The sequence below is a fragment of the Carcharodon carcharias genome, chromosome 2 (assembly GCF_017639515.1).
Source record: "Carcharodon carcharias isolate sCarCar2 chromosome 2, sCarCar2.pri, whole genome shotgun sequence".
In the NCBI taxonomy this organism is placed as follows: Eukaryota; Metazoa; Chordata; class Chondrichthyes; order Lamniformes; family Lamnidae; genus Carcharodon; species Carcharodon carcharias.
Genome location: NC_054468.1, coordinates 221,512,941 through 221,538,632, shown reverse-complemented (window position 1 = coordinate 221,538,632; position 25,692 = coordinate 221,512,941). Strand labels below are relative to the sequence as shown.

Below are 25,692 nucleotides of genomic sequence, written 5' to 3'. Positions count from 1 at the left end.
TGGGGAGCGGGCGGAAGTGGATTTGAGGCAGAAGATCAGCCACGATGTTCTGGAGTGATGGAACAGGCTTGAAGGGCTGTAAGGTCTACTCCAGCTCCTATTTTTTATGTTCTTTAAGCTTTTTGACCAATCTTCCTAATATCTCCATAATTGGCTCCGTCAATTCTTGTCTAGTTACACTCTGTGAAGCTCCTTTCCAAACTTCAGGACTGCATTGATAAGATGGGGCAGATTGAAGGATTCCCCTCAGGTAGGGCTTTCCTTCTGAAATAGACTGGAGGTTAACAGATCAGAAAAAAGTGTCAACAAGAATCAGGTTCTCCTCCAGTTCAGCTTTGTACTTGAAGGAGCAAATGCACCGTGAACTACCCTGTCTCATGTTCTTGACCTGCTCTGTTGACTTACTAATGCCAAGCATTAACATAATGTGCCTATTTGTACTGTTTACAAGGGCAATGTTAGACGGGGTGTCGGAATGCACACGTCAGTGCCTTCTCCTGGTAGGTCACCAGGGTCAGCATGTCATTCACAGCTCTTCTGCTACATTACATCCATCCACCCCCCCAACCCACCCCCCACCAACCTCTCCCCTGGCGAAAGATAAACAAAGGCCAGTCCTTAACAGTTCATGAACACGCATTTGGTGTTTGCTTTTACCGTTCCCCAGGGAACTTGCCTGGGTCACACAAAATTCCAGAAGCTTTAAGCCCTTGTGACAGGATAGGCTGTGGGGTGCAAAGCACAGATGTGGGTGGGTTACATGCAGTCAAGAACAGTCTCTCTATAAAAACCACACTCATGGATGCATTGAATGGGATGTTAAGATGTTGCAAACAATTCTTTCACTTTTCTGTCTTCAGGTTGTAATGCAATACTCCCCTCTCATCCCTCCCTCCAAATACACACATACACACAAACCCCCACCCCCCACACACACACACAACCCCACCCACACACACACCCCAACACAAACACACACACAAACAACCCCACACCCTCCCACACACACACACACAAACTCACACATAAACTCACACATAAACAAACAAACCTCCTGCCCCTCCCCCAACCCTATCTCTATGATCTCATTGTTTGTCAATCGCCTGTCTCCAGTAAAGTTCCAGCATTGCTGGCTTCCCACATCCTGGATTACTAATGACCTAGCTTTCTCCAAACACACAGGCATTCCTTCCATCTTTAAGCTGAAGAGCCAGGTCTCACAGGGGCCAGATACTTAAAAATTAATCCGCAGCCTACAAACTTTACACATCCTGTCAAGGAGCAGATCCATCACTGAAACTAATTACATTTACAGCTCTAAAATTCCAATTATGTCTTTTCACAGAGATAAAAACAAAAAACTGCGGATGCTGGAAATCCAAAACAAAAACAGGAACAGAAATACCTGGAAAAACTCAACCTGCTGAGTTTTTGCAGGTATTTCTGTTTCTGTTATGTCTTTTCATGGTTAAAGCTGATCACCGATTTCCAGGAAATCCTTTGCTCTTAAAATTCACAAGAAAATTGTAATTTTTTACCCTCCTTCAATTTTCTCTGTGAATGACACTGTTCCTTACTGGGTTATGGTTCCAAAGCTCCAGGCTTGCCTCTCCCATAGGGTGGCCATTGTGGGTGCTACACCATTGAGTATATTTAAGGCTGGGATAGACAGATCTTTGGTCTCTCAGGGAATCAAGGGATAGGGGGAGCGGGCAGGAAAGTGGAGTTGATGCTGAAGCGTATTGAATGGTGGAGCAGGCTCAAAGGACCATAAGTTCCACCCCTGCTCCCATTTCTTATGTTCTTATAGTGGACAGTCTGGTCTGTGCGCTGTCTGGTACCAGATATCTTGATATCCAGTCTAATGGGTGAGGACAGAAGAACTGAAAGAGACCTGCGCCTAAAATGATTTTACAAAATACAGAAGTCTAAAACACAAGACAGGCCAGGAACTCATGGTGATTCTGTTCACTTGAAATGAAGCTGTTATACTCAAAATCACACGTTATTCTGGTCTGATTTTTAATCTGCGAGCTTGAGGATGGAAAGCAGGTGATGATGTAATCTCTGTATGTAATGACACCTTTCCCCCCCCAACTGTGTTGCATTGCCACTAGTTTGGATATCCGGTATCCTTAGCCTCTGGCAATGGCCACCCGACTCAGCCAAATGACCATTCGTCACACAGAGGGCGGAGGTGGGGAGGACGGTGGTCAAGGCTACGACTTGATCAGAGAAAGCATCGCAGCCCCTGTTCACACTCGACATCCACACACGAGTGTAGATGGTTTACGGCTCATAATTGGGTCCATTACCGACAGAGTACTCACTCCTATTGGGGAGTGAGGCCAACCCGAGATTGTGCTGCATTACAGATACATAGCATATTACAGCACCAGAGCAGGCTACTGAACCAACCAGGTTTATGCACTGTATGTGCTCCTGTGCTCCACACAAGCCTCAACTCACCCAGTGTGTATAGCCTTCCATTCCTTTCACTGCACCCCCACCAACTATTGTTTATCCAATGGAACTATACTATTCACCTCAGCTATTTCTTGTGGTGGTGAGTTCCACATTCTAACCACTCTCCGGGTCAAGTTTCTCCTGAATTCCTTATTGGCTTCAGCAGTAATGATCATATATTCACGGGGCCCTAATTTTGACTTCCCCTGCAGGTTGGATGCATTTTCTCTACACCTACCCTATCAATCTTACAGACCTCTTATTAGGTCACCCCCTCAGTCTTCCAGTCCTTTTCTAGGGAAGAGAGCCCTCAGCCTGGTCAATCTTTCCTGGTGGGTATCACCTCTCAGTTCTGGTAGCTTGTGAATCTCATTTGCCCTTTCTCCAGTGCCTCTTATATCCTTTATTTAATTACTTCCAGAAGCGTCTGGAATACCTCAAGCAGCCTTCAATCAAGATCTGCGAGGGGGTGGTGGAAGAGGGCAAAGGAGAGGGTGTGGTTGGTGGGGGGGTCGAGGGTCTGATTGTTGCTCAGTAGCGCCCCCTCGGGGGTGCTGTGGAGCTGGGGCAGGCACTCTTCCGCTCCTCTTGGATCTACAACCTGAAAACAAGGGTTTAACACGACAACAGATGGTGCCTTTACCAAGTTAGTTGGCTTCCTCTAAAATGCATCCCCATCAGGGGAGCTATGTTAATAACTTCTAACACAGCATTTTAATAATGCAGTGTTGTCCAATACATTAGCTGTCAGGCACATATGGGCTAGTCAGGAATCCAAATGCGGTTAAATGCATTTCTGATTGTTTAATAAAAAGGCGTAATTGATATGTGTGTTGAGAATATGAAGGTGTACTTTAGCCCGTGCATTGGCTAGTAAAGTACCAGATGAAAAGCAAAGTGTGCAAGTGCTTTTTGACCATTTTGTGCACTTTACTCACTTATCATTGGTGCAGCCGGTTTAAATGGTGTAACTGTAGCCACAACTGTGACTCATCAACAGTAATGCTGAAATAAGGGGAACAAGGTGGGATTGTATGATTATTCCCTTCTTTCTTCCATGCTCAGATTTCCTTTCCTGTTTTTGCTCTCCTCACAGAGGCGACTCATATGTGGGTTAGAGTTCCACAGCGTACAGGCAGCATTCTGGTAGCGCCTCCAGCTGACTACACTTGATTCTTCTGATTAACCTTTTCTCTTCATTCTTCCTCGGGACGTGAGTGTCTCTGGCTAGGCCTATCCCTAACCGGCCTTGGCGGTGGTGGTGGGCCGCTTTCTTGAACCCTCTGCAGTCCCATGCGGCATTGGTACGGCCAAGGTGCCTTGTTTCTGGTGAGGTTTGATACAACTGAGTGGTTTTCTGGGCCATTTTGCAGGGCAGTTAAGAGTCAACTACACGGCTGTGGATCTGGAGTCACATATCGGTCAGGTCGGTAAGGATGACAGGTTTCCTTCCATGAAGGACATGAGCGAACCGGATGGGTTTTTACAACAACCCCAGTGGTTTCGTGATCTAGTTTTTCATCCAGATTAATTAACTAATTAATTAATTAAATTTAAATTCCCTCAGCTGCTATGGTGGGATTTGAACTCATCCTTCCAGAGCCTCAGTCCAGGCCTACAGAGGGAAAATGGTGGTGTAGTGGTAATGTTGCTGGATTAGTAATCCAGGGACCCAGCTAATTCTCTGGGAACGTGGGTTCAAATTCAATTCAATTAATGAATCTGGAATATGAAAGCTAGTCTCGGTGACTACGAAACTATCATTGATTGTTGTGGTTGTAAAAACCCATCTGGTTCACTAATGTCCTCCAGGGGAGGAAATCTACTGTCCTTACCTGGTCTGGCCTACATGTGACTCCAGACCCACAGCAACGTGGTTGACTCTTAACTGCCCCTCTGAGATGGTCTAGCAAGCCACTCAGTTCAAGGGCAATTAGGGATAGGCAACCGGTGCTGACCTTGCCAGAGAGGCTCACATCCATGAAAGAAGAAAAATAATATTAATGCAGTAACACCATCACTGTGCCTCTTCTGTGTCTCCCTTTGAAGTACGTGCTCCTGCTAGAGCTTAGTGCTCAACAAGGGGAGGAAATCTGTACTGAAGAATTGAACATGAATTGTCAGGTTCCCAAAAAAACTGCCCCAGAAATCCACATTAACCCTGATTTAGGAGTGGCGTTGTGCCAAACTTCCTCCTTTTTCACCAAAACACTGCACGTTTTCAAGAAGGAGTTAGATATAGCTCTTGGGGGGCAAAACGGATCAAAGGATATGGGGAGAAAGCGGGAGCAGGCTATTGAGTTGGATGATCAGCCATGATCATAATGAGTGGCGGAGCAGGCTCGAAGGGCTGAATGGCCTACTCCTGCTCCTAGTTTCTATGTTTTTCTATGGTTTCACACTATCTATTGTCACCGGCTCTCTCAAAGATCGCCATTTTACTGCTAAACTGTGGACAGGCTTATGATTTGAACTCGTCCCCTTGTTGGAACTTTCCTCAAACTTACATCGCTCCAGGCATTCATAGTAGGGCATTTTCATTCGTGGAGCTGCCACAGGACAGTTCACTTGGGTATCTCCCCACCTGGTCCATCAGTCTGCAAGCTGGAGGTAGTACAGTGTTCCTTAATTGGTTTCTAGAATTAAAGCCTTTTACCTTGAACAATAAATCTCGGCAGGTAATATGGGGAAAGGAAGCTGTGATTATTTTTACTGCCCAGTTTCAGGAGATGTACCTTCTGGCAGTGCAGATAAAGGAGTGTGAAGCAGAATCGCTATGTAGTGATCACTCTGAGAAATGTTACAAAAGGATCACACAGGGGAATAAAGGTTAGCGCCCTGCCACCTGCCAGCTCACCATTCATGCAACTGGCATTGAGAAGCTGTGAGGGGCAAATCATCTTTACAGCTGTGCAAGGTCCCCGCCCCTTTCCCAGTTTCCCCATAAAGGGCAGGACCTCCATGGTCACTCTTACATGACAAATGGCAGACTGGGAGCAAAGCTAGGGGTGGGGATTCCCCGCATCCAGAGTTCCTTGACCAATATCGAATAAAAAAAGATTCATTGGCCATTATCTCGCAATGCTGTTCGTGGGGTCTAGCTGTACACAAAAGATGGCTGCCGCATTTCCTACATCCGTCAAATTCCAGGCTGACACCATCTGTGCAGTACTCAGGGGGTGCTGCAATGTCAGGGTGTTGTCTTTCGGGTGAGAGGTTAAATTGAGGTCCTGTCTGCCCCCTCAGGTCGATGCAGAAAATCCATTGGCGCTGTTTTGAAGAAGAATCATGGCTTTCTCCCTTGTGTCCTGGCTAATATTTATCCTTCAGCCAATAATGCTAAAAAAAAAATTACCTGGTCATCACCACATCGCTGCTTGTGGGAGCTTGCTGTGCGCATACTGGCTGCCATTTCTTCTACGGTACAACAGTGACTACAATTCTCAATTTCTTAATTGGCTTTAAAGCACTTTGTGTTGTTCTGAGGTTGTGAAAGGTGCGATAGAAATTATTTCTATTAAAGTAGGCAGCAGAAGTGGATTTTGGTGACTATCAGATAGATTTCTAAAGAGAAGGCACACCAGAATATGGGGTTGAGCTGGGAAGAAGCAACACTTGATTCGAAAAATTCTGCTCTACTTATGAACTTGTGCAGAATATTATTCTTTACTGGTTAGAAAGAGACACCATTTTCCTGAAAAAGTCTCGAGGAGACTATTGAGTGTGGAAGATGCATTGTTTTGGTGGCAAGGTCTCTTGCTGAATTTCAAAGGTGATTTGTTTTTTTAAATCTCAAACCTTGAAAGATGAGCTTGTTTTATTCATGAACACGCTGCTCCCTTACACTTGACACGAATCTCTCTCTCTCACTCTGTGCTGCAGTTAATGAGTCATCCTCAGACTGCTTTCGCCCCATTAAAACAGGTTCCCCCAGAGCCCAATCCTTCATCTCTTCACCCCTCTTCTGATCCTTCTCCATGTCAGTGAATTCCTCCACTCGTCAGCCCCGCCCAATCTCTGAAATAAATAAGCCGGTCATACATCTCATTGTTCTGCGATAGTGTGCAGGCTGCCACATTCATATACCTAGCAACAGTGGCCTAATTTAAAAGGCGATTTAAGGTTGAATGGATTGCGCTTTGAGCCATTGTACAATGCAGTGCAGAAATACAAAATACAAGCTCCTTCTTCCTTTGGATCATGCTGTTTGGGCGCTCACTCCCTGCAGCCCTCCCGCTGTGTGCAATGAATGTATCACCCAATCTTGGTCTGCTCCATGCCCTTCAAAGGGGCACCAAGGTCTTTGGACGGAATCTTGTGCCCTCCCTGGTGAGTTCAGGGTCTGGATGGGTGGGGGAGGATTTAATCAGGCAGGAAAGTGTGGGTGAGGTGCCTGCCACCTTCCCATCTAAACCCCCAATTAAGACTGTGGGGTGAAGAGCCATGGGTGACCTTCCAACCCCACCACCGATTGGTGGTCCTGAAGTGGGCAATTAACACAGCCACTGGTATGTGCCAAGTGGCAGGCAGGGACTAACCATGCGAGCAGCGCAATGAGTAAACTCTGTCAGGGTGGCTTGCAGGTTCCCAATGGTGGTTCCTTGCTCAATGGCATTCTGTGCCTGATCAAGAGAACTGGCATTGAGAACGGGGCAGGGGTGTACCCGAGGGCCACACCTGCCCTTGCTGCCATCACCACCTCCCCCGGTCCTGTCACGGGATCCAGCGACGATCCTGGGCCTTGAGTGAGTGTAGTACCGGCAGCAGCCACTGCTGCCCTGGTGGTGCTGCTGTTCAACAGAGCTGCCAGCCTCTGACTGGCTGGCAGCTCTTGAGAGGCGGGACTTCAGTCCCCAGGTCCTTGACCCTTGGGGAAGGCCCACCGCTGGCCTGTCAAATGACAGCGAGCCATCCCGAAAAGCAGCGACTCAGGGCTTTCGCCAGCTCTCCAGCTAGTAGCTGAGACCCCTGTCACCTCCAGAAGATTCTGCCCTTTACCTTGGCAACTCTTGAACAACGGTTTCTTCTCTCTCCTAACGCTGAGCAGCAGCTGCCACCTTTAACCTCTGACGGTTTCATTTTTAATCCTCCATCGATCAACGCTTTTCCATTCCTCATATCTCTGCTCGTAAGGCGAGCTCACAAATTTCCACCCCACTAAAGCTGCCTCCCAGGACCTCTCTTTTCCCTGCCTCAATCCCGGCTTTCCACACAGTGCCCAAGTCACTCGGTGCCTCTGACCATTTGTAAAGGCCTTTCCACCACTGAGCTCAGTGTCTTGGCCAGGATGCGAGAACAAAGCTTGTGGCTCAACAGGAGCTCCCAACCTCTCGCACGATCTCTCTGTGCTCATCAACTCAGGTCCCGTGGAATTAGTCCTCCCTTGTTCCTGTTAAGTTGTAAACAAACGACACACTGTCCCCTCCTTTTCATCCCCACAGCGGTGAAAGAAAGATTAATTGCACAGTCTCTCACTCTAACCCATGCTTTTTCTCGATCAGACCAAAATTTCCTTATCTTCTCTCCCCCCATTAAGCTCCAGCTTTTAGGACCTTAGTTTGACACTACCTAATGGCTACTTCCTGACTTGTCTCACCTCCTCTTGCACACACTTTTCGACCTTGGTGGTGCCCGTGCTCGGGGCCTTGACCTTTCACCTCGGCTTCTCCATAAAAAGGGAGAACTGGTCCTACAGGCACAAAGTGTTTACAGACATTTTGACAGACAAAGCCTCCAGACACAGACGAGCTTTCAGCTGACCTGGGGCTGAAGAATGTCATATTACTAAAACACTGCCTGAGCAATCATTGCCAACGACATTCTCCACATTTCTCCGAGTTCTGAGGGACTGTGTATGCCCCATATTGCCAGCCACGTATACTGAAAGGAATCCCAAGGGCAAGGCAGTGTCTTTTGTTGAGACATTTGTTGGGGCATTCACTGGTTATTTCCAGAAACAGCCCCCTGCAGTGCTAAAAATGGCCACCTGAGAGCATATTCTATCATTCACTCCAGACAAGCTCCCTTTTCCTATTCTAAATGGTTCCGCAAACAAGCAGCAAGGCAAAATCTCTCACTGTATGCAACTTTACTCCGTTTTGCGGCGCTGTTAATTACAGGACCATCAGAGCGGCCCATCGGGGTGAGAGACGAATCCACTTTATACCCAAAGACTTGCATTTATATGGTGCTTTTCCCAACCACCGGACATCTCAAAGCGCTTCAGCCAATGAAGTACTTTGGAAGTGTGGTCACTGCTATAGGGGACGCAACAGCCAATTTTCACACAGCAAGATCCCACAAAGAGCAATGTTAATGACCAGGTAATCCGTCTTTCTGATGCTTGATTGCGGGACGCTGGACATAACTCCCCGGCTCTTCTTCCAGATAGCGCCACGGAATCCTTTACATCCACCCAGGCAGGCAGGTTTAACATCTCATCCAAAAGACGGCGCCTCCAACAGTGCAGCACTCCCCTCAGTACTGCACTGGAGCTGCAGCCTTGATTGTGTACTCAAGTCCCGGAGAGAGATTTGAACCTGGAACATTCCGACTACAAGGGGGGATGGCGGCCAACAGTTCGCACTGATTGGAGTGGGGTGGGTGGTGGGGGGTATAAATTTGTCTAAATTGCTACTGCAAAACAGTTACCAGTGAGCGAATTGGCAGTCCGCTGTGGAATATTGGGTGGGGGGCAAAACGTGCTATCGAGCCCCTGCGGTCCATTTCGCTTAGTCCCCTTAAATGAAGAGAAATAATTGGGGAATAAGCCACCAGGAACGGCCATTGAAGCCAACTCTTTAAGTGGCTTCAAGATAGGGTCACTGATTAAAAGTCAACGACCTTGAAACCTTAACTCTGTTTCTCCCTCCGCAGACGCTGCCAGGCCTAAGTATTTCCGAGCATTTCCTGCTTCCATTTTTGACTGAGTACACATGCTTCTCGGATCCGGGAATGACTGAGAGTGCAGGGGGGAAGAGCCCCCTCAGGTCACTCTACCTTAACCCGGCAGGAGGGCCAGAACTGGAAAAGTCGTAAATCCATCTTTTAGAACCCGTTTTGCTGGAAGTAGTGAACAAGCGAGGTCGGAGGGTAAATAAAGTGGCACTTGGCGCAGTGGCTGGGCCCAAATGCTCTGCCCTTACAATTCTTTTCTAAAAATGTCCGAGATGAACTGGAGGGCGATTTAAACCTATAAAGCTGCATTTACTTTCTGAGTGGGAGCCGCTCCAACAGGTTTTCAAACAAAAAAAAATGAACGATGGTCACTCACAGCTGGTGACACATGATGTGCACTAAATCTAACTTCTCCCTTTTTACAAAGCCAATAAATTGTGGTCTGTCCCTCGTTCCCTGCTTGGTAATTCACTGGGGGAGTCAGCGGTGCTGCACAAGGAGGCAGAGAAACACACTTGTCCAAAATTATCCAATAAGGTCCCATTTCATTCTCACTCAACGACGCGGCGCAGGTCAGTGGCACTACAAACAGCTCCGGTTGTGGGACCATGCCGCTATTCCTCCCCTTTCGCATAAGACGTTAAACCACTGCCATTCAAAACATCCCAGGCAGATGGTAAAAATCCCGTGCCACTTTGGATGAAGTAGGGTGGTGCTCCAGGTGTCCCAGCAACCACACTTCCCTCAACCCCAAAACTTCCAAAAAAAATCCCTCGATGAACCTCTCACATCACATTTGCTGTTTTGGGATCTTACTGTGCGTGAAGTGACCAGCGCACTTGACCAAACACCAACAGCCACTACAATTCAGAAACAAAAACAATGCATGACCTGTTAAGGGCTTTGGGATTTCCTTGGAATGTGAACGTATGGTAGAAATTTAACGTTCTTACATTACACCCATATCGCAAACTCTCCAGCAGTGCAAACATATCTGGATTCTTCTTGCTGCATAGGCAGGAGTTAAAGGTGCAAATAGTCAGTGGGCACCGTATGGTGTGTGGTCCCCTCTATCTCACTACTCTGACACTGAACAAGCTGCACACTGGGGTATACATAAGCCTCCCGGGATAAAGGGCTCATCTTATGAGGAAAGGCTGAACAGGTTGGGCCTAAGCCCGCGGGAGTTCAGATAAATGAGATGTGATCATACTGAAACATCCTGAGGGGGCTTGTTAAGGTGGATATTCCCTCTTGTGGAGGAGACTGGAGCTAGAGGACGCAGTTTTAGAAGGAGGTGAGAATTTCTTTCTCTCAGAAGGGTTTTTAAAAAATTCCTTCATGGGAGGTGGGTATTGCTGACAAGGCCCAGCATTTGTTGCCCATCCCGAATTGCCCTTGAACTGAGTGGCTTGTTAGGCCATTTCAGAGACCAGTCGGACTCGACCCCATTGGAATCAGACAAAGGCCGGACCAGGTAAGGACAGCAGATTTCCTCCACTAAACCAGATGGGTTTCCACGACAATTGACATTAGTTTCACAGTCACCATTACTGAGACTAGCATTATATTCCAGATTTATTAATTATTTCAAATTCTTCCAGGTGCCATGCTGGGATTTGAGCCAAAATCAAAACAGAAAATGCTGGAAAAACTCAACAGGTCTGACAGCATCTGTGGAGAGAGAAACAGAGTTAATGTTTCAAGTCTGAATGACCCTCCTTCTGAAGAGGGATCATACAGACTTGAAATGTTAACTCTGTTTCTTCTGCCACAGATGCTGCTGAGTTTTTTTTTAAGCATTTTCTGTTTGTATTTCAGATTTCCAGCATCAGCAGCATTTTGCTTTTATCTTATTGGGATTTGAACCCTTGTCCCCAAACTGTTAGCTTGGGCCTTTGGATTACTGGTGCACTAACATTATCGCTACACCACCATCTTCCCTATTAATCAGACTTAATCATTCAGATCATCAGTGGACATAGGGCAGGGATTGAATACACTTAAGGTTATTCATACAGCTAGGTACATCAAAACTGTGCCAATGGATCTGTGTAATGGTACTGGATAGTAATCCAGGGGCCCGGACCATTGCTCTGGAGGTATGAGTGCAATTCCTGCTACGGCAACTGGAGGAGTTTGGATTTATTTAATTAATTGAGTTTAGGATTAAATGTATCTGGAGTAAAAAGCTAGTCTCAGTGTTGATGATGATCACGCAACTATTGGTTTGCCTTAAAAACCCACCTGGTTCACTAATGTCCTTTAGGGAAGGAAATCTGTCCTTACCCAGTCTGGCCTACACGTGACTCCAGAGCCACAGCAATGTGGTTGATTCTTAACTGCCCTCTGAAATGGCCTAGAAAGCCGCTCAGTTGTGTTAAACCAAGACAGAAAAGGCAAAGCAGTTCAAGAAGGCACCACTTTCTCAAGGGTAACATAGACAATTAGTGCTGGCCGGTAGCTTTCGATTGCATGCTTTAGCTTTGTGCTGGAGATGCAGAATCGCTCAATCCTTACAGGGTAGAACAAATTCTACAGAAGCTTCAGCAAGGAGGCACCACTGCCGAGCATAAATGCTTCATTACAGATTGAAGGCTCCATGGAGGGTCCAAAGCGGGAAAATCTACAGCTTGCAAACAGTAGCTTGTGACGGTTATAATTTACAGTGAGCAATGTAAGAGTTCAGGTAGGGATCATGTACTAGAATTACAGCACCGTGCCTTGGAGGGGTAAAACTGGTCGGTGACAATGTCGGGGTCAGGGGTGTAAATCACTCGGTCTTCATGCTAAAACTCTGCCTGTCAACGAGCGCATGGATATCACCAGTCCAGATGTCTTATATACACAATCTATGTCCCAGCAGTTGTGTCAGGTGGTAGCATCAGCACAGCTGTAGTTCAGAGCAAAGGCCATGTTATTTATGGCACTTGCACAGGTTGAAGGAAATGTTGCAGATGGGATTCTGACTGTTGTGTATCTTCTGAAAATCCTGGCCCAGTAGAGTTTGTCAGGTCCGTGGTTCGGAAAGGAATGTAAGAGGCCATGGGGGAAGGAATCCTCTGTCGGCTATTTGGTGAGTATAATACCTCGAGGGCCCCCCCCCCCCCCACCCATCCCCGAGTTTAACCACTCTGTCATTGGTGCTTTCAGTTGCCTGGACCCTGAGCTCTCTTGATTTCCCCTCCTTATACCTCTCTGCCTCACTCTCTTCCTTCAAGGCGCTGCTTAAACCCTGCCTCTTTGATCGAGCTTCTGTTCATCCGGCCTGAAGCCTCCCTCTGTAGCTCGGCGTCACAGTTTGTCCCATGGCGCTGATGGCGAGGCCGGCAATGGTGCGGCGAAGGGAGTGGGGATGTTGGGGTGGTGGGACTTGCAGCCAGACGTTGGGGGCGGAGGGCGGGGCAAAAGGAGCTGAGAAGTAGCCCACGGGATGTAGAATGTGGGACGGTGGGGGGGGGATTGTGGGCAGGATTTTTTGGCCAGCCGGCCTGAAGCTGGCACACTGAAAAGCTCGGCGCTGCCGGGGTGGGGCCGGGCGCTGACGTATGTGCCGGCGTGTGTGTGGGGGGGGGGGGGGGCAAGGGCAAGCGCGGAATGAAAGCTCCCTGAAGGCAGAGAGAGCCGCCTCAGGGAGCCGAGGAATTTAAAAACAATACATAAAGGTTTCAAAACCCGGGAAAAGAAAAATGTCCGGGCATTAGAATCAGTCACCTGAACGTCCACGCGACCAAAATTCTGTCCATCTGTTTTTTTTTTGATTTTTCTAAATTTAATAACGGACACCTCATCCCGCCCTTGGATGAGGCTTCAACAAAAAACGCAAAGTCCGCCTGGCAGGTTCGCCCGGCCATGACAAATCGGGGGGGGGGGGGGGGGGGCGGGGGGCGGGGGCGGTTGGAGCTTTGACGGGCTCAACTGCCCCTCTTGATTGTCGGCGGGCGCGATTCCGACTCGCGCGCCTGCCCACTGACCGAAATACCGCGTGAGCGGGTGTTGGCAGCCGGAGGCCCCTCTGACGGTCATCACCCGCTATTTTGCGCTCGAGCGGGTAGGATCGCGCGCCTGCAAAACCCCCTCCCCCGAGCTAAAAACCCTGCCGGCGTGAGACTATTCGCAGCTGAGCCCAGAAGAAGGGACGAGGGGCTGGATTTCTGTTTTGATGGGTGGGTGGGGGAGTGGGGGGGGGGGGGGGTCAGGGGCCCTGACATCGGTTGAATTTCCGAGCGTCCGGTTCCCCACCCTGCAGCCATGTTGGCGTCAGGGTGCCCGACGCGACTTCTGAAGGGAAGGGTCACGCTCATCGTTTCACCAATCCTGGTCTGCCACTATTTGAGGGGGGGAGGGGGGTTGCCTCTCTCCCTGGTCGTATTTTGGCCTCAGTGGGTGAACATGTAAATTCCAGCTGCTGAGTGGCCTTAATTCGCCTTTTCTTTGCCTCAGTAGGCTTCCCGCATCCTGTGGGTGAGAGGACATCAACCCTGGCCCCTGCAAGCGACCCCTCCTCACCCCACCCTACCCCAGCCCACACACCCCCAACCCTCCATTCAGGAACTACTTTAGCATTTTCCAAAAGGATGCCCTTTTCCCTAATGAATGCAAAACACACGTCAAAACAAATGAGATTTACCGGACAAGAAATGTGGCACGGATCACAAACGCACACTGCTGCAAGCATCAACATTTATTTCGAGACCATTATAATTTATCAATTGTAAATCTGAAAGTGCTGAAAGGCTAAACGATTTTTGAACAAGCACAAAAACATGAGCATTAGGATTTAATTTCACACTCGAAATCAGCTTTTACCAATTACGGCAGCAGAGTCACTAATCATTATGCGCATCAAGTGCACCAGGTCTGGATTGTCAGCCAAACGGAACATTGGTGAGAATGGAGAGGCAGAAGCACTCAGAAATTAAAGCGCCACAACAGCTGAGCGGGGCTTCCGATTTCTACACACATCTGCACCTGGTTCGGCGACAAAATTTGGTTATGTTTCCTCTAAAGATGAATTGCCAATAAACTGGCGTGTGCTGATTCAGCGGTGTTATCCTCGCTTCAACATCCCTCAAGTTCATTTCTACCAGCCACCCTCTTCTGCCTGCTCTGCCAGTTGTTTTAGAGGGTTGAAGCCTACTCTGATCAAGGCCCCAGTGGCTTGTTGTTGACAACCTGGTAAATAAGTGAAATTCCATTTTTAAACACAAGGGAGGAGGAGGTCTTGCGGCACAATGGGTAGCGTTCCAGCCTCTAAGCCAGAACCTCCTGGTCCAAGTCGCGCCCCAGGACTTGATGGCCAAGGAATGTGCGTTCACAATGTGGGTATCGCCCTGCAAATCCTTCCAACACACATCAGTGGCAGGCAGTAAGAGCGGGAGAGATTCCTGTTCAGCCATGTGATGGAAAGAAATTGGGTCCCCTCCCATCACTATTCTTGGCTCCAGGCACACCATGTGCATGTCAAAGTTGGCTGGGCAGCCAGCATGGGTCAGATTGGTGCCAACAAAATGAGGTTCAGTTAGGGTTGCCAACCCTCCAGGATTGGCCTGGAGTCTCCAGGAATTGAAGGTCAATCTCCAGGACACTGCTGTGTGCAACCCTAGAGGAAAATTCATCAGGCCCTTCAAAAAGATTTGGGTTTTTTTTTGTCATTTTTGTAAAAATATTGAAAATGGGGGAAAAAGAGGCTGTTTGGCTGACAGTCAAGCATCATCCAATTGGGTGAGGAGTCTTTTTGCTTTCTGATTGGTGTAGGAAGGCAGCATGTCCCAAGGATTGATGTGTTGGCTGACTAATATGAATAAGGAACAGGAGCTGGGCATTCAGCCCCTCGAGCCTACTCCCCCATTTAATAAGATCTGATCTGATAGTAACTTCAAATCTGCATCCCACCTACCTCAATAACCTATCACCCCCTTGCTTACCAAGAATCTATCCACCTCTGCCTTAAAAATATTCAAAGATTCTGCTTCTCCTGCCTTTTCAGGGCGAGAGTTCCAAAGACTCACAAACCTCAGAGAAAAAAATTTCGCCTCATCTCCGTTTTAAATGGATGACCCCTTATTTTTAAACAGCTGGAGCATGGGGGTAAATCCTGTGGTGAAACCTCCAGGAATACATTTAATCACAGTTGGCAACCCTAGGCTCGATCCCCGTTTGGGCTGGGGTGGATTTGAGACCTGTCTCCTTGACCTAGCCAAAATGGAGATCGTGTGCTGTGGGTCGGACCTCCTTCAAGAAGAAGAATCACTTGGGAAGTTGAAGATTTTCCTTGGTGTTTTGGGAATCGTATCCCACCTCCAACCATTTTTTCCCTGTAAAGCACATTTTTCCCTGAAAACCAGGTCTCGACCATTAGACTGAGATTCTCATTCATTCAGCCTCCCCTCCTAGCTCGTGGCTTTGGGGTGTTGTGATAAGCCTGATTCTGCTTATGAGGCCTGTTATTGTTCGCTGTCAATACAGGCCATGTGTAGGGAGGCAGTGGTATTGTCACTGGGTGGATAATCCAGAGGTATTGCTCTGGGAACCCAGGTTCAAATCCCATGACATGGCAAATAGTAGAATTCAAATTCAATAAAAGTCTAGAATTAAAAGTCTAATGATAACCATTGTCGTAAGAACTCATGTGGTTCACTAATGCCCCTTTAGGAAGGAAATCTGCTGTCCTTACCTGGTCTGGCCTACATGTGACTCCAGATCCACAATAATGTGGTTGACTCTTAAATGCCCTCTGAACAGGGGCAATAAATGCTGCCCACATCCTGTGGATGTTTGATTGCCTTCACTACACCTTGCTGACTCATTCTGATGCGACTATAGCTGCTCATGCCAGCTAGGCCTCATCTATAAGCCTGGTCTCAAAACTTACTGTGGGGTAAACTAGCCAGGCCCTGCCACAAAACTCATCTCTTCCAGGCATAAGGTTCAGAGTGATGGCAGGCGAAACTTTTTATTAAAACACATGGAAGCTCTAAGGGATGCAGAGTCAGTGGCCGAAAAGGACAAAACTTTCATCCCGAGGCGGAGGGGGTTTGGAGGCAGGTGTTCCGGCAATTTCTCGCTACTGTGCAGCGTACCCATCTGATGGCAGGTTCCTGCCTCTGGCCTGTTTTTAGGGAGGCAGCTTCTGGGGGGTTAATGGCTACTCATCCACTAGCTAATTAGGCTAACTGAGGAGCCAAACGTGGGCGCACATCAGATGGCATCTGGATCTTCCGATGTGGTTGGAGCCTGTAGATGGCATGGAGATGGTCTCCCGGTGACAGGCCAGGGCCGGGGGGTGGGGATGGCAGGCCAGAGGCACGTCTTGCAAAGCAGCCCAGCACAGACCCGCTGGGCTGTGAGGGGCTGTGGAGGGGTTGTCCTGGCAGCTGTGGACATAGTATATTCCGTGTCACTTGCAAGTTGACAGAGGGTGTCTCCACCCTGAGGAGCCCTCGTCATCTCCCTCCTATGGAGGCCGCCCAGAGCCTAGGGCTCTCCCGTCGACCCTAGCGGCTGCAGAGTCTGCCTGCCCCCCTTTAATTAGGCAGTGCTCACCGAGGTGCCCTCTCAGCTGGCTGCCTCCTCGAAAATTTGTTCCAGGGTCCTGCCACGGCCAACTCCGGGTTTCCCACCCGGAATTCAGTCCGGCATCGGGTTCGGGGGCCTGGAACTAAAATTCAGCCCCGTGCCAGAGCAGATTAAATAGACGGTTGAAGGAAAAAGGGAATAGAGAGTTTTGGGAACAGGAGGACTGGGGACTGAAAGACAAACATCAACACAGGGAGCCAAACAACCTGTTATTGTTCACCCGTCAATACAGGCCATGTTCATTGTCAGCGTGTTTCTATCTGTGTGAGAGCTCGTGGTCACCTCTGTCGATGTTTGATTGTCTTCACTGTACCTCCCTGACACAGTTAACTCATTCTTGGATGACTGTAGCTGCTCATGCCAGCTAGGCCTTAACTGTAGCCTAGTCTCAAAACTTATCGTGAGGCAAACCAGCCAAGCCCTGCCACAAAACTTAAAAATGAGGATGTTTCGACCTGCTGAAATTTCTATCTGATATAAAGGCCAATTCGAACCCAGGATAAGAGCCAGACTTGAATTTATAAACTGAAAGAAAAGCAAAAGACTGTGGATGCTGGAAATCTGAAATAAGAACAGGAAACGCTGGAAAAACTCAGCAGGTCTGGCAGCGTCTGTAGAGAGAGAAACAGAGTTAACGTTTCGAGTGCGTACGACATTTCTTCAGAGCTAAGGAAAAGTGGAAATGTGATGAAATTTATACTGTTAAAGGGGGTGGGGCAGGTGGAGCTGGATAGAAGGCCAGCGATAGGTGGGGGCAAAGGAGGGTTTGACAAAGACGTCATGAACTAAAGGGCAAAGGGAGCATTAGTGGTCGTGGTTAGTGCTAAATAAGGTGCTGATAGCGTCATAAAGGTAAGAGAGCAGAATGTGATGATAGCAGAACAAGGGTAGCATTGTGTGAAAGAACAACATGGAACAAGTAACAGATGGCTCTGTCGGGGATGGGGTGGGGGTGAGGGGGCACTGGTGGGGATGAAAAAGGATACGGACTCGAAACCTTAGCTCTGTTTCTCTCTCCACAGATGCTGCTGGACCTGCTGAGTGTCCCCAGCATTTTCTGGTTTTATTTTGAATTGAGATGATGCTTTTCACAACCACAGGACATCCCAAAGCGTTTTACAGCCAATGAAGTTCCTTTTCTTGAAGTGTATTAGTCACTGTGGTAATCTAGGGCATGCAGCAGCTCCCACAAACAGCACAGTGATCAATACCCCCAGGCAATCTGCTTTTTTTAACCTATATTGATTGATTGTTGGATAAACATTGGCCAGGACAAACATGGGGAACTCACTGACTCTTCTTCGAAGGAGTGCTGTGGGATCTTTTACATCCACCCAAGAGGGCAGATGGGGTCCTTGGTTTAACATCTCATCCAAAAGACCTCAGTGGGGGGTTGGGGGTGGGGGGGTGGGGCGGGGGGGGGCCATGATGTTGATCGTGGGTTTCTGGTGGGGGGGGGGGGGGGGGGGGGGGGGGGGGTCTTGAACCCACATACCTGTGACTCGGAGGCGAGAGTGCTGCCCACTGAGCCACCGCTGACACTGGCACGTTAGCGGCTCAGACCCTGACTGACCTTGTTGGGTTATCGGCATTTTTCTGGGTAAACGTCTTAAATAATAATGAGGCTCGGCGATCCATCAGCTGTTGCCTGAGTCCCAGAGTGAAATGTCTCAGCAACTGCGGAGTCCGGAGACGTGCAGCAGCATTCCAACGCTCAGCGACTTCTTGCTTCATTCTGCCCGTGCTCAGGAGGACATTAAATTATGCTGTCAGCACATTTCACCTCGGGTTCAGGCCGTAAAATTGAACCCAGGTGGAAAGCTACCTGAATAAAATGGCTATTTATAGCCTGGTTATGACAAGCATTGAGCAATTAATCATCCAGTCCCAGAGTCTGTGCAGTATATCACTAAACTCATTGAGTTGTGAAAGGTGCTGCAATCAGCAAATGGAAGCTTTCTCTCTCTCTCTCTCGCTGTGAGCGACCAAGCATTGAGCTATTGCTCATCAGAAGCACAAGCTAGACAAATGCCTGAATGTTGACTTGACCGACAAGATGTAAAACATTGAGCCGATGGCAATATTGATTTTGGAGCAATATTTCTGAGTCTGACACTCAAACCAAGTCCACTTTTCTAGGTATATACTGTGACATTCACTGTAAAATGTCTCAAGCCAGTGAGATTCACTGTACACTGTCTCAATCCAGTGAGATTCACTGTATACTGCCTCAATCCAGTGAGATTCACTGTACAGTGTCTCAATCCAGTGAGGTTCACTGTATACTGTCTGAATCCAGTTGGACTCACTGTACACTGTCTGAATCCAGTGAGGTTCACTGCACACAGTCTCAATCCAGTGAGGTTCACTCTATACTCTCTGAATCCAGTGAGATTCACCGTATAAAAACAAAAAACTGCGGATGCTGGAAGTCCAAAACAAAAATAGAATTACCTGGAAAAACTCAGCAGGTCTGGCAGCATCGGCGGAGAAGAATAAAGTTGACTTTTCGAGTCCTCATGACCCTTCAACAGAACTGATTCACTGTATGCTGTCTCAATCCAGTGAAGTTCACAGTATACTGTCCCAATCCAGTGAGATTCACTGTATACTGTCTCAATCCAGTGATGTTCACTGTATACTGTCTCAATCCAGTGAGGTTCACTGTATACTGCCTCAATCCAGTGAGGTTCACTGTATACTGTTTAAATCCAGTGAGTCTGCAACTTCTACTGTATTGTGTCTAGATCCTGTGATATCTGTGCCTCCCCCCCACCACCCCCCCCCCTCCCCCCCCGACACTGTACAGTGTCTGAAAGCTGTGGTCTCCACACCCTCCCCAGTGTAGTAAGGTGAAAGCAAAATACTCTGGATGCTGGAGATCAGAAATAAAAACAGAAAATGCCGAGAAAACTCAGCAACTCTGGCAGCAACTGTGGAGAGAGAAACAGAGTTAACATTTCGAGTCCATATGACTCTTCTTCAGAGCTCTGCTAAAGGCAAGGGAGCATTTCCACCAACTCCCTCCCTTTGGCAGAGCAGCAGGGTTTGCACGAAAGGGAACGCCAAGATTCGGAGAGGTGGTCTGGGAGTTTCCCAACTGACACAGCACTTGTCAATCTCACTGGCCTCCTTCATTCTTTCTTCTGTCCTTTGGAGCCTTGTAAGATGATGGAGGAACATCTCACTCACTCACAGTGAATCAAATTGATTCGAAAAGTAATTCTGCCCAGAGATTTATTTGCGGGGAGGCATTGTATGTCTGAGCAAATAAATCTCTGGGCAGAGTCAAGTAAAAAAGAAACAACTTTATTGGAATCTACTTCAATCCCTGATTGATCAAATGTTTCCTACCAAGGAGGTGTCAGTGCAGTGACAGCACATCGCAGACATCACTCCTACACTCGCTTGGTAACAGATGATTGCTTTGTTTTCATAAGTTGAGCTTGAAGGTAACTTATCGCAACACAGCTCTCTCACCACGACAAGAGACAGCTGGCGTTTCACTCCATTTGTCTGTTTTAACATGCAGGGATGTGCAGCATTGTGCTGCGGGATAGTGCCCAGCGCAAATTGAGCTGAAACTTTTCCTAGATCGTCCCACACTGGAAAAAATAGGAGGACTTGCATCTATACAGCACCTTCCCCGATCTCAGGATGTCTCAAAAAGCACTTTCCAAAACCCACTTCTCTTTAAATGGAGACAGGCTGCAGAGCTCTACGGTACAGAGGGATCTGGGTGTCCTGGTCCTATGCATGCAGATGCAGCAAGTGATTAGGAGGGCAAATGGGATGTTGGTGCTTATTGCGAGGGGATTGGAATATAAAAGTAGGAAAGTGTTGTTACAGCTGTACAGGGCCTTGCTGAAACCACATCTGCAGTACTATATGGTTTTGCTTTGCATAAGGCGGGGGGGATATAATTACACTAGAAGCAGTTCAGAGAAGGTTCAACTTGACTGATTCCTGGGATGAAGGGGTTAGCAAACGAGGAAAGGTTGGACAGGTTGGGCCTGTATCCATTGGAGTTTAGAATGATGATCTCACTGACACGTATAGGGCAGAGTTTTATGTCCTGCAGGTGGGTGGGTGTGTGCCCAACCCGATGGGGGGGGGGGGGGGGTAAAATTGCGTGAGATGACGCCGGGCGAGCATCCTGACGTCATAGCGCACTCGCGCAATATTTTGCTTGGCGGATGCGCGCAAGCGATGGAAGCACGCGCGCTGACCATTAAGAGGGGGATTAAGCCCATACACTGCACAATTGTCTTCCATTTTTCAGGGCCCGTTCAATAGTACGGCTGGCGGACGGGCGAATTGACCAGGCCACCTTTACATTTTTCATCAAAACTCATCCAAGGGCGGGGTGAGATCTCAGTATGAGATAAAATAAAAATAAATATCTGTGGACAGCATTTGTATGAGGTATATTTTCAGGCGCTAGATCGTGATGCATGGGCATTGTTTTATTTGCAGCTTTTTAAAACTTTATTTGATCAATTGCAGGTCTGCAGCTCCCCCGAGGCAGCGGTCTGCCCTCCGGGAGCTCTCTCACAGTGCTAGCCCATGGTGACATCATCGCCCGCAGTGACATCATTGTCCGCGGTGACATCATTGCCCGCAGTGACATCATCACCCACGGTGACATCATCATCTGCGGTGACATCATCGCCCGCAGTGACATCATCATCTGCAGCGACATCATCACCAGCACCCGCAGTGACATCATCACCCGCACCCACGGTGACATCATCGCCTGCCCCCATCCCGGCAGCGCTGGGCCTTTCAGTGTGCGTTTCATGCTAGTCGGCCATTAATTGTCCAGCCACCATGAAATCGCAGTCGGGAGCCGTTTCCCTGCTGCTCCTGGGCCCGCCGATCGCGCATGCTCGCCAGAGGTAAAATTCAGGCCGTAATATCCTGAGGGGGCATGACAGGGTGGATGTGAAAAGCATGTTTCCCCTTGTGGGTGAGTCCAGAGCCAAAGGACGCAGTTAAAAAAATTAAGGGTCGCCCATTTAAGACTAAGATGAGGAGAATTTACTTTTGTGTGTGGAATTCTCTTTCCCAGAGGACAATAAAGGCCGAGTCATTGAATATATTCAAGGCCAAGTTAGATTTTTGATTGACAAAGGAGCCAAGGGTTATGGGGAGGCAGGCAGGTAGGTGGAGTTGAGGACACAATCATTTCATTCTTGAACTTATTGAATAGTGTAGCAGGCTCAAGGGGCCGAATGGCCTACTCCTGCTTCTAAATCTTGAACCTGAAGTGTAGCCACAGCTATAATGAAGCAAGTGAGGCAGTCCTTTTGTGCACAGCAAGCTCCCACAACCAGCGTGTGATAATGACCAGATAATCTGTTTTTTTTCTGCAATGTTGATGGAGGAATAAATGTTGATCAGGACGCCGGGGAGGATTTCCTCTGCTCTTCTTTGAAATAGCCTTGTAGGATCTTTTATAAAGGAGAGAAAAGACTTCCATTTAACTAGTGCCTTTCACAATCAGTGGCTGTCCCCAAGCATTTCACATCCAAAAGGCGGCACTCTCTCAGTGTTTTTTATAATCTTTAGAATGATCGACAGAAACAAAGTTGGTGCATTTGGTGACTGCTTTCGTGCCTTGGCGCATTTGGCCAGTTCCTCTGGCAACATGAGGCGGACATCGCTCTGGATCCCCCTGGCTGAGATGGTGTGCGGCGCTTGTTGTGGTGAATGAGGTGCGAGGCCTCGGAGGTGATGCGCTCGAAAATGCCGACAGCGAAGGAGTTCATGACACTCATGGCCTTGGACAAGAGCCTGCTGGAAGGCTGGATCCATGGCTCTGCTTGTGAGATTTCCTTCGCTTCATGGGTGGCTTCTTGGTGGCTTTTATCACGGCTGCTTCGATGCCTTGCGGGACGCACTGCCCTTAGCCGCGCGCACTGCCCTTAGCCGCAGCCGCCACCTCAGGCATTCCACTCAACCTGGACCAACCCAAGCCCTACTATCTCAGTATTGCGCTGCGGCGTCAGCCTAGGTTCTTATGCTGGAATGGGATTTAAACCCACAACCTTCTGACTCAGAGGTAAGAGTGTTATCCACTGAGCCATGGCTGACACAACATCAAACCTCTAGAGCCAGCAAGCAGAGAGAGGGAGAAGATTGCTGCCATATCAACTTGTGCTGGATTCAAACCCACTTCTCTGATCAACATGAAGAATCGATGTCTCCCAACCTGCTACACCTCCCGGTCTCCTACTCTGACACCACAGCTTGTTTCTGCGTCTCGCCTTTCCAAAGGAATTGAACCCGAAAGCCACTGCAACAAACGTTCTCTACTCAGTGCTGGGATTTTAATGCAAAAGATATTGGAGGCAAGAGGACAGGTGAAGTGTCCTTCAAATGGAATTATGTGAAGCACTGGGTGAAACCCAAAAACGAAACAAGAACCTTGACACAGCCCAACTCCCCAAGTAACACAGACATAACAAACCTTGTCTGCTATCTCACAGCGCCTGCAGTCACACGCAAAGCAGTATTGCTTCTCCAACTGTCTCCGACGCTCTTGGCTTGTTGCCATGACATCAATGTAACTGATAGTCAGCTGGTGGGCAGAAGGAAAAATAAATGATTAAGCTGAATCATTAATAGCTAACATTCTCTATCATCTAAAACAAAAAATTTCAGGTTAGCATTAGTTGTCAAGATCCTGCATTCCATCCGCAAGGTGACATCTTGCCTTCCAAGTGTTGCGATGCGAGGAACATGGGGGAGTGTGAGATTGCAGTCCACGTGTTGGAAACTGGGTTCACTTAATAAACACACTTTTTTTCTATTTAGGACTGGGGTCCTGGGGAATCTAAACTCAAAAGGAGGCCTCCCTTGCTTAGCTCAACAATTTATCTTTATTCTTTCCACACATTTAACTCTGGGCGGAGGCCAGGCCAACTGGTGAGACCCATGGAAGTGCGAGACTCCCAACATTACCATACCACAAAGTGTCATTGCCAGCAATCTCCCACAGTAAAACGGCATGAAGGAGCCTCCTCAGGTGACTCTGCCTTCTGCATGTCTCCGAGTACAGGTACCTGAGGAGGAGAAAGGGATGGAGGCAGGGAAGGAAAGGAGGAAAAGGACACGTTTACATCTCCAGATGTTCCAAAGCACTTGGCGGCCAATGAATTACTTTGGAAGTCGCTGTTGTGATTTGAGAAATGCAATAAACCACTTTACACACAACTGGATCCCACAAGTACTAGTGAGATTAGTGACCAGGCAATCTGTTTCAGTGCTGTTCGTTGAAGGATCAAAATTAGCCAGGGCCCTGGGAGAATGCCTCAGTTTGACATCTCATCCCATATGCCAGCCCATCCCTCAGCATTCTTTGGAATTTAGGAGAATGAGAGGTGATATCATTGAAACATATAAACTCCTAGAAGGGATTGATAAGCTAGGTGCTGGGAAGACATTTCCCCTTATGGGTAGTCTCAAACTCAGGTCACAGTCTCAGGAGAATGAGTCAACCATTTAGGACTGAGATGAGGAAAAATTTCTTCACTCAAAGGATTCCGAATCTTTGGAATTCTCTACCCCAGAGCTGTAGAGGCTCAGTCATTGAGTGTAGCCAAGACAGAACACAATAGATTTTTGGATACCAAGGGAATTAAGGGTTATGGGGAAAGTGCAGAAAGATGGAAGTGAGGTAGATCAGCCCATATCATACTGAATAACAGAGCTGACTCGAAGGGCTGAATGGCCTATCGTGTTCCTGTTCTTATGTTTGTGGTAATACAGAACTTGAGTATTGCTGAAAAAAAAGACACGTTGTCAAAACTTTTTGCCTTGCACTGATTGGGACAGAGGCTTGAGTGCCAAATTTCAACGTGGGTAACAATAATACAAGGAATGCATGAAAAAAAATTAAAATGCATGAGAATAGTTCCCTGGTACATTCTCCATGGCAATTCCTCGACCAGAGTTGACTTGCCAACCAATCATCACCCTTTTCTAATGCTGTATAAATTGTTGTTCACTTTGAAATTTGGCATTCTTGCATCTGTCCTGATCAGTTCAAGACGAATAGCTTCAACAACATGTTTCTTTTTTCGAGAAGACTCTTGTGTAATTATGGCGCTGAAGTGCTAGCGATGTTTAAAATTGTAGATTGAAGCTTGAACTCATAAAGTTTTCACTCAGAGTCAAGAGTGGCAACACCAAACAAAGGCTGATACCTGGGATTGCCAGATATGATGGTCACCCTTGTAACATCAATGAGCCTTCAGTTACATTACTGCAGATGCAAGGCTAATATGCAAAATCGCTGTAGAAGCCAGTCTTCTGTCTCATCTGCCCCAATAATATGGCTTCCCTCATATCTCAGCACCACCTAGTTTACACTCCTCACACCAACCAGACTTGCAGTTCCTCAGTGAGGTTTTTTTATTCATTCATGGGATGTGGGTTTCGTTGGCTGAGCCAGCATTTATTGTCCATCCCTAGTTGTCCTTGAGAAGGTGGTGGTGAGTTGCCTTCTTGAACCGCTGCAGTCCATGTGGTGTAGGTACACCCACAGTGCTGTTAGGAAGGGAGTTCCCAGGATTTTGACCCAGCGATAGTGAAGGAACGGTGATATATTTCCAAGTCAGGATGGTGAGTGACTTGGAGGGGAACTTCCAGGTGGTGGTGTTCCCATGTATCTGCTATCCTTGTCCTTCTAGATGGTAGTGGTCACGAGTTTGGAAAGTGCTGCCGAAGGAGCCTTAGTGAATTCCT

General features: G+C 47.9%; 1 protein-coding gene across 5 annotated transcripts in view; it reads right to left on the bottom strand.

Moving 5' to 3' along the window:
• The window catches only part of smyd3 (SET and MYND domain containing 3), a 921,006-nt gene that overhangs the window by 96,581 nt on the left and 798,733 nt on the right, over nt 1-25,692 (bottom strand). For all 5 annotated transcript variants that reach the window (XM_041182999.1, XM_041183000.1, XM_041183002.1 and 2 more), the window contains one exon: nt 23,414-23,524. In XM_041182999.1, coding sequence (XP_041038933.1) covers nt 23,414-23,524 — 111 coding nt within the window. The remainder of the gene's footprint in view (nt 1-23,413; nt 23,525-25,692) is intronic.